The sequence below is a fragment of the Mastomys coucha genome, unplaced genomic scaffold (assembly GCF_008632895.1).
Source record: "Mastomys coucha isolate ucsf_1 unplaced genomic scaffold, UCSF_Mcou_1 pScaffold9, whole genome shotgun sequence".
Classification (NCBI taxonomy): Eukaryota; Metazoa; Chordata; class Mammalia; order Rodentia; family Muridae; genus Mastomys; species Mastomys coucha.
In genome coordinates this window covers 102932085-102941033 of record NW_022196915.1, presented here as the reverse complement: position 1 = coordinate 102941033, position 8949 = coordinate 102932085, and the positions used below count along the sequence as shown (strand labels likewise).

General features: G+C 45.2%; 1 protein-coding gene across 2 annotated transcripts in view; it reads right to left on the bottom strand.

Moving 5' to 3' along the window:
* Gpr180 (G protein-coupled receptor 180) overlaps nt 1-8331 on the bottom strand; it is a 27734-nt gene extending 19403 nt beyond the window's left edge. The window contains exons 1-2 of one of the 2 annotated variants that reach the window (XM_031361622.1): nt 8090-8331; nt 5560-5718 (exon numbers count right to left, since the gene is read on the bottom strand). In XM_031361622.1, coding sequence (XP_031217482.1) covers nt 5560-5718; nt 8090-8237 — 307 coding nt within the window. In that variant the 5' untranslated portion in view covers nt 8238-8331. Of the gene's footprint in view, nt 1-5559; nt 5719-7188; nt 7261-8089 lie in introns of those variants that run through there. The other variant, XM_031361623.1, reaches the window with a different exon arrangement.
* Between the last annotated feature and the right edge of the window lie 618 nt (nt 8332-8949).

Below are 8949 nucleotides of genomic sequence, written 5' to 3'. Positions count from 1 at the left end.
ACAGTGCTGTACAGGGCCGCACAGTGCTATACAGTGCTGCACAGTGCTATACAGGGCTGCACAGTGCTGTACAGGGCTGTACAGTGCTATACAGTGCTGCACAGTGCTGTACAGCGCTATACAGCGCTATACAGTGCTGTACAGTGCTATACAGCGCTGCACAGTGCTGTACAGTGCTGTACAGCGCTGCACAGTGCTGCACAGTGCTGTACAGCGCTATACAGTGCTGCACAGTGCTGTACAGCGCTGCACAGTGCTGTACAGTGCTATACAGCGCTATACAGTGCTGCACAGTGCTGTACAGTGCTATACAGAGCTATACAGTGCTGTACAGTGCTATACAGACTCTGTCTCGAAACAACAACAAAAGACTTGGGCTTTTTCTCAACTACATAAAAACTTATTCAATAAATAAGACATTTCTTGAGGTACTGGGAAATTTGCATCTATAGATTAAACCTTAGAGGACTTTATAAAATAATTCATTTCCTTGGGTATAATAATATCACTACAGTTATGTACTGGCATGTCATTACTCTTCAAAAATAAATATATGCATGCCATACAGAAGGCAGACTCTCAGCGATACCTGCAGACTATTGTTATACGGTTCAGTTCAAAATAAAACCCACACAGATATAAAGTAAATGTTACGCAACAATTATGAAGTCCAAGTGGAGGATACACAGATGATGTCATTATGAAGGAAATGCAAGATCTAGTTGGTGTTCAAAATGGAGGACTTGTACTTTACAACTGAACATTTCACTCACTGTTGTTTAAACTGAACAAGTGATGTTGATGATTATTACATCATTTGTTTTTGTTTTTTGTTTTTGTTTTGGTCAAAGTTAAGATATCTGACTTTAACTATTTTTTAAAATATACAGATTCCAAGCTGAGTGTAGTAGTGCACATCTTTAATCCTAGCACTCTGGAGGCAGAGATAGGCAGATATCGGAGCTGAGGCTAGCCTGGTCTACACAAATAGTTCCAGGAGAGTCAGGGCTACACAGAGAAAACCTGCCTCTCTCCTGTCCCAAATATACATACATACATACATACATACATACATATACGTGTGTATCTATGTATATTATATATGTGTGTGTATGTATATACATTATATATTGAATATATATACTCAAATACATACATTCAGAATACATATATTCAGAATACATATAAATTCCAAAAACATGTGGCTAGAGTTTGGCTCCTGTCCAGCACCTGAGGACTCTTAGCAGTGTTTCCCATCAATGAAACGGCTCAAACGAGGCTGCCCGGGTATAAGATTTCATAAGATCTCTTGTTACCTCACCCTGGAGTCCAGGCAGAAAGTCCCGGTGAGATGCTGTTTTAGCATTTAGAGTTCCCCACGACGCCACAATACAGAAACTGTGCCGGTGTATTTGACCATGGCACAGCTTTGGATGCCTCCATGTAAACTGTATGTATGGACTCACATCCAATGGAAACACAGCGGTGCTTCCTAATGACACCAGTTTGCTTCCGGTCTCACAGTCTTTTTGCAGCAAGCCTCTTGACAATACTGTGTTACTGTTTTTGAGACAAAAAACTACAGCAAAGCATGCATGTTCTATGAGGGTGTAATTAGTATCTCAAATATTAACAAAATGTGAATCACCAAAGAAGGGTTGAACGGCTAATTCTTCAATTATTATAAAAAGAAATGAATGCTGTTAACCAGAATGCTCACGGTAAAATACTAATGCCTAAAATGATTTTTAAAGTATACGGTATACACAAAAAGAATCACATATGTGAGATATAAAAGGCAGCAAATTATTCTCTATTTAATATCTTAGCTACTTAATCTGACAACAAATTATTTGGCATCGTGTAGTTTTTAAGAGAAATTTTCAGTTTTTAAATGTCTTGTGTGTTTGTTCTGAACTAAAATGGACAAAGTAGTTTCTAGCATTAAACACAGCCTGAGCTGGGAGCAAAGCTTAGGGAGCAGCTCCTGTGACACTGGGGTGGGGGGGGGAGAGAGGGGGGAGAGAGGAAGAGAGACATATGGACAGAGAGAGAGGGAGAGAGAGGGAGAGAGGGAGAGAGATGGAAAGAGGGGGAAAGAGAGAGAGGAAGAGAAAGATGGAGAGAGAGATATGGACAGAGAGAGAGAGATGGAGAGAGGGAGATGGAGAGACGGGGAGAGAGAGAGGGAGAGGGGGAGAGAGACAGAGGGAAAGAGAGAAAGAGAGAGCAAAAAAGATCTCTCTTGAGTGCTGGGCATGGTGAGACAGTTGCTGCTCCTACAGGACTTGGGCTCAGTTCCCAGCACCACACAGTGCTCACAGTTACTCTTACCTCAGTCTCAGGAGATTTGATATTTCAGATTACTGATCATTTTCACACTGTATGCCAGAAATAAGGCTTTACATAAGGGCAGGATAAAATTAACAAGCTTATTAAGATTGTTATGTTTTAAAAGTCAGATTACTAATCTGAAAATGTACTCATGTGGCACAAAAGTAAGTATGTGGCATTATTACAGTGTCAGGACATAATGGCTGTGTTTTCCTCACTAAAGTGAGGTGCCTGAGCAGCAAGACGTTAATATATAACCACTAGTGATTCAAAAGAATAAACATTTCATGGTTAGGGTTTTGTTGGAAGAAAAAAAAAGAACTGAGGAAATTAATTAAACATGTATGCCCGTATATAATATATATTATATACATATATATTATATGCACACATGTCTTATTAATTTCATCAGTTTTTATATTACTGTATTATGTATTATTTTATATTGTTACATACACACACTAGCTGGTCTGTCAACCTGGCTCAAGCCAGAGCCACCTGGGAAGACGGAGCCTAGGGTAAGAAATTATCTCATCTGATTGGCCTGTGGGCAAGTCTGTTGAGCATTTTCTTAATTGATGGTTGATGAGAGGGGCTCAGTCGACTGTGGGTGGTGCTTCCCACAAGCAAGAGCTGCAAACCGTGGGGAGCAAGCCAGTAAGCGGAATTCCTCCACAGGCTCTGCTTTAGTTCCTGCCCAGGCTTCTCTTGATGATACCATTGTAAGCTCAAATGTCCCTTTCTTCCACAGGTTACTTCTAAGTAACAATGTTTTATTGTTATCTAGAGAAGCAAACTGGGACACAATGTTTTATATAAAATACATATGTAAAAGATATATAACAACTTTGTAATATGTAAGCATTTTTAATACTTTATTTTAGGCTCCTAACTTTAACAATCATTCCTCTAAAGTCCCTGTCTCCTGCTATCTTCCTTCTTCTCCTTTATATTTATGTGTGCACCCTCAGATGCCGGAAGCACTGCAGACCCCTGGAGCCCAGATGTGGGCCTGGAGACTGAACCCAGGTCCTGTGCAAGAGCGGGTGCTCTTAACCACTGAGCTGCCTCTCCAGCCCCTCCTGTTGTCTTTCACTTCATAATTCCTAAAATACTCCTGTCTTTGAGAGATCAGGGAAGGGAAACGCATGCACAGCAACAACAACAAAGGCAAAGAGCAGTCCACCGTCTACCCACACTCAAGTAACTATCCAGCCACAGCCTGTCAGAGTGTGTGAATAGACACAGTCCAACTATTTATGAACAGGTTGTCTCGAGTCTCTACAGTGACTTCCAGTTTAGTGGGCCTGCACTCTGGCCCTGTAGGAAAGGGTGTTCTGTAAATGGATACAGGATATGACACAACATGAACATCTGGCCCTGTAGGAAAGGTGGATATAGGATATGACACAACATGAACATCTGGCACTTTAGGAAATGGTAATCTGTAAATGGACACAGGATAGGATACAATATGAACCACATAGTGTACAGTCCTAAAGCCCAAGGCTTTTAACTTGTTCATGAATTTTTACTGGAACAAGAAAAGGTTTCTGTGGTGCCAGATGAACGTCAACAGGCAGACCCCGTCCTGCTGGCCACGCCAGAGTCTTGGAACTGCTCATACCCCAGGCACCCACAACACATACATTTCACTACATTCCATGCCCCAGACTGCCATTTCACTGTATACATGTAAATAATATTCTACACTTACTGTAATTGAGATTTCATAGAACATTGTTTTAAGTTTATTAATTTTAGTATGTGTGTGAGAGAGGGAGGGAGGGGTGTTGGGAGGGATGAAGGAAAACTGCAGAGCCAGAAGAGGGTGTCAAATCCCTGGGGATGGACTTACAGAAGGTGGTGTGAGCCACCCGACAAGTCAGGTCCTGGGTAAGAGCAGTAAGGCTTAGCTCCTGGGCCATCTCTAGCCCTGACTGTACGCTTCCATACAGTGATCTGACTCACTGCTGTGAGCATCATCCTTCAGGACTGAGAGGGTGTCTAGGCAGCAAACATCCACGGGCCAACAATGATAAAGGAGCCTCCGTCTTCATCCCTGCTCTGGACTCCTGCCTTTCAGGTCTCCAGACAGCCAGAGGGTTGGCAATGGGAACGTTCTACTGGCCTAGGCTAAGAGAAGACGGTAGCAGAGTCCTGCCTGTGGACGACGTTTAGGGAAGAGGGTGGCTGCTAGCCTTCCCTCAGGTATGCCGCAGTGCTTTGAAGAACAATGCCCCTCATAGGCTCATAGGTTTGGAATCCTTGGTCCCCAGCTGATGAGGGTGGCTGCTAGCCTTCCCTCAGGGATGTGCGGTGCTTTGAGGGACAATGCCCCTCATAGGCTCATAGGTTTGGAATCCTTGTCCCCAGCTGATGGAAGTGTTTGCAAAGATTATGAGCTCTCTGAGGTTTTAAAAGGCTTGTGTCATCCCAGCATGCTTTCTGTCTCCAGCCTGTGGATTGGGATGTGAGCACCTGGCTAAACTCTGTGTTTTCATTCTGCCACCAGAGACTCTAGCCCTCTGGAACCCTAGCCCCGAATTTTATAAGCTGCCTTGGTGCCAGTGTCTTACCACAGCAGTGGAAAAAACAAGTGCTGATGCTTTAAGTTTGTCTCCTACAAGCAGCTAGTTTCAAGGGTGGATCAGGCAGAATGGCAGGAATGTACTTCATTCCTGAGTTCTAAGAGCCTCTCTCTCCCCCCTCTCTCAGTAGCTAGCATCCTAATTATGAGACATTGTGGAGAGCCCCTAAGATTTGTAAGTAATGTGGTACGCCTACGTCTCAGGAGTGTACAAACAGATGACTGGGCTGAGCTGTGTGAAATAACACATCTTCAGCAGTGCTGGCAAGAAGTATGTAGTCAACCAATGTTATTCACTGTACACTACAACCAGGGGAAAATGATGTCATTTATTAGCATGAAATACATAAAATATAGCATAAATAATTTATAGACTCCTCTGTAAATTATTTGAATGAATAAGAACTTTTTGAGTGATAAAAGGAGAAAAAGCATTCTATCCTTTGAATAAAGAAAAGGCTAGCTTTTGAAAATGCAGCTATAAACAGGATAACCAAAATATCATCGAAGTTACATGTATGCAGTCACAAAACATCTTAGCATATACATATATGTACCATGCTGTACTATACTTCACCATTAGAAGGGGAAGCCCCACAACTAGTGAAGGACCAAAGTGAAGACCATGTACCCACCTGTCAGCTGAGCTCTGGCTAAGCGCTCACTGCAGCTGTAGCCGGGGCTGCTCCCCTGCAGCTTCAGCCACTCCTGGGCTTGGAACAGGTAGAGTTTAGCTTCCTTCCCAACAGCCACTGCTATGTTGTTGATTCTGACACACAGAAGAGCATGGTCACCTTGACATTAAAACAGAAATTATCAACTAGTTTGTTCCTATAAAGCACTGAGACAACATTCCACACTCCACACAGCAATGTGGGGCTTTTGTAGAACTCTTCTTACATCTCATTACGTAAATTAATCTCAACATAACGGACACCTCATCCAGGCGTAAGAGTTTACCCAACCCGGAACGTATCTGTGCACCTGCAGCGGTACGTGGTAGCATTTCACGAATGAAAAGCTTGGTGGGACACCCAGACATTCATCATCATAGAATTTCTGCTTCTCTTTATAATGTATCCATGTGTTTATGTATCTGTTCACAATCTACAGAGACTTTTGCTGAAGTGTCTTTTTTTAACATGACAAGGCTATTAGTACCTAATTATGTCTTAATGTGAAAATAAACACAGTGATAGATACCTGTGAGTCTGCGTACCTATTTTACACCCACAATGCATTTTTATACTTACAACTTTTCACAAAACAATTGTTAGACTCGTATGTTGGGTGGATGATAGACAGTGGGCAGGGCTGCACCCAGACTATTACGACCCACTTTACAGGCTGAAGAGAGGACTCAGCAAGAGCATTTGCTGCCCTTGAAAAGGACTATAAGTTTGGTTCCCAGCACCAAGATGGCAGCTCACACCATCTGAAAATTCCAGTTCTAGGGGATCCGACTCCCTCTCACTCCCAAAGACACCTGAATGAAAGCGACACACATAATGTTACTTGTACAGGAATGTACACATGAACAAAAGTAATAATTTAAGATTTTTTAGTGTAGAAATAGCAAAAGCAGGTGCCTGTAGGGAAGGGATGCTGGGTGGAGAGGGGAAATACAAGACTCATTTTACAATCTTCTACGCTTCTGGCTAAGTTCTTTTCTTACTAGAATGGTTGCTTCGGTTAAGCCTTTTACATAAGTTGAAATGTACAATGTACATAAAGAAAAAGTCTCTTACATAAGTTGGTATACTATATCAACTGTTACAAAGTGACTCTAAAATACTATTAACACTTTACATTATAAGAAGTGACAGTCACGTTTCAGCATAGCTTTACTGTATTTAACTGGAATCGACCAAAACCTGGCAACAACTAGGCGTAAGAGAATTATATCTGCATAATATATGAGAGAAACTACCTGGTCTACCCCCTCCTCAATCTGCCATGAGACTTAGGCAACTTAATTACATGAGCCCTGTCTTTTTAATTCAGCTGATACTTGATAGCATTTCCAGAACAACATCCAGCGTGTCTGCTTGATAACCTAGATGGACTCCATTACCCCTCACAAGGGAATCTCAATCAGAGTTATTATTGGTGGGGCATAAACAGCACAAATTCCAGCTTCCATAGATCCCTGATTTACCAGCGCTAGTCAGATCAGTGACTGTGCTGTCAGGACTCAAAGGACCTGATACAACGCGGTGGTCAAGAGACTGAAAATAGGACGAAAATACCACAAAGCTGTTTACTTGGGAGGGGGTCTCTTCTTCATTCGCCCGGGTTCTTCAGATTTTTAAAAACTGACTGACATGTTTTTTCTCGGAACTGAAATACCGTCAATGTTTGTGTCTTTACAGCCTCCTTTTATGGCACCAATTCTACAAGTTCTCAGGATTGGCATTCCTTCCCTTGCCAAGGTAGCTTCTGATTTCTATACCTTCTCCTAAAACACAGTCTTAAGTAGGTACAGTTGCATCTCTAATGTAAGCTTACGATCTCAGCTTCTGTCAGGAAACTACACTCTTGAAATGCAGTAATGTTTAAAGTACCAAGAAAACACTCTAAGAGAACAAACAAATGGGGCAAGATTAATAGAATGAATTGCAATTTCGTCAACTGAAGGCCACCGATTTTCCTGGAGGATACCAGTAAGTACTTATGAAATGCAGCTCTTTCCCACACGCCAGAGTGTACCAATCACGAAACTTTCTAATACACTTCACCAAATGAACTCTGGGCACGCGGCAATGACAGATCCCAAATCCGCTCCAAGTAGGTTTCATGCAACCGGTCTTAGACACAACAGGGAAGCTACATTCCTGGGCTGACATCCACTCGTAATCACAGGGCCCGAATGAATGCACACAATCAGGCCAAGTGCGGAGTTGGGGGAGATCCCTGGGGAGACGCAGCGGAGCGGTCCGGTTGGCGCAGGGAAGAGTCGGGGGAAATGGAAACCGCTTTCCCGTGCGTTAGGTTAGGCTGCGGTCCGGGGAAGGTGCAGGGTCGCGGCGCTGCGGGGGATCCAGGTGAGGCCCGGACGACTTGGCCGGAGGGAGGCGCCGCGGCCGCCGCCTACCGACCCCGAGCCCGCGGGAGCCCGCGGGAGGCCGCGCGCCTCCGCCCCTCGCTCGGCCCGCCCGGACCTACCGTGGAACTCGAAATGGCCGATGCTCTGGCCCTGGGCGTCGCGGGCCGCGGCGCTGCTGAAACTGCCCCGCAGAGTCTTGGCCTGGCCGCCCTGCGGCCACCAGCAGCTGCACGTGAGGGCTACCGCCAGCAGCCGCAGGCCGCCCATGCCCGCCGCCCGCTCCGTCCGCTCGCCGGTCCGCTCCAACAGCCTGCGGCCTGCAGCCCACGTCGGCAGCGGAGGGCGGGGCGAGGGGGCGGGAGCGGAGACTGGCGGCCAATAGGGCGCGGGATCGCCCTCCAGGAGTCGGGGACAGTAGCCAATCATCGGGCGCGGTGGGCGGGACGTGCAGCTCTTCGGGGGCCCGGCGCTCCCGGGCCACGCTGCTAATTCCCGCCTGTTTTAAATGGAGCCCTCCGGGGATGCTGTTTACGGACGCTGGAGACGATCGCCCTAGTAGCCTTTGCGCGTAGCGCCACTGCGCACACGCATGCGCGCCTGCCTGCCATTGACGTCTGAGGCTTTCCAGGAAAGAGCTGAGAAGGACGTGGTGGAACTGTAGAGCTGGCAGGAAAACCAACTCAAAAGTTGGAACACGTTCTTTGCTTTTTCTCTCCCGCGCCTATGCGCGCGTTAATAAGGCGAGGATACGTCACACGTTTCAACTGAAAAGCCTGGCTTCTCTTGGCACCAAACCGATTGTTCCTTCCTTGAATAGGGATCCCAGTCTGGTTGAATTAACTCATTCAGTTGGCTAGACAGCTGAGAATGAGAGCGACCACCTTCATTCGCGAGTAGTCACAGCATCTATTGGCCTTTCTTCTGGTGTGAGGCGGCAGCCACGACACTATCTCGCCATCACTTTGACCTATGGCAAAAG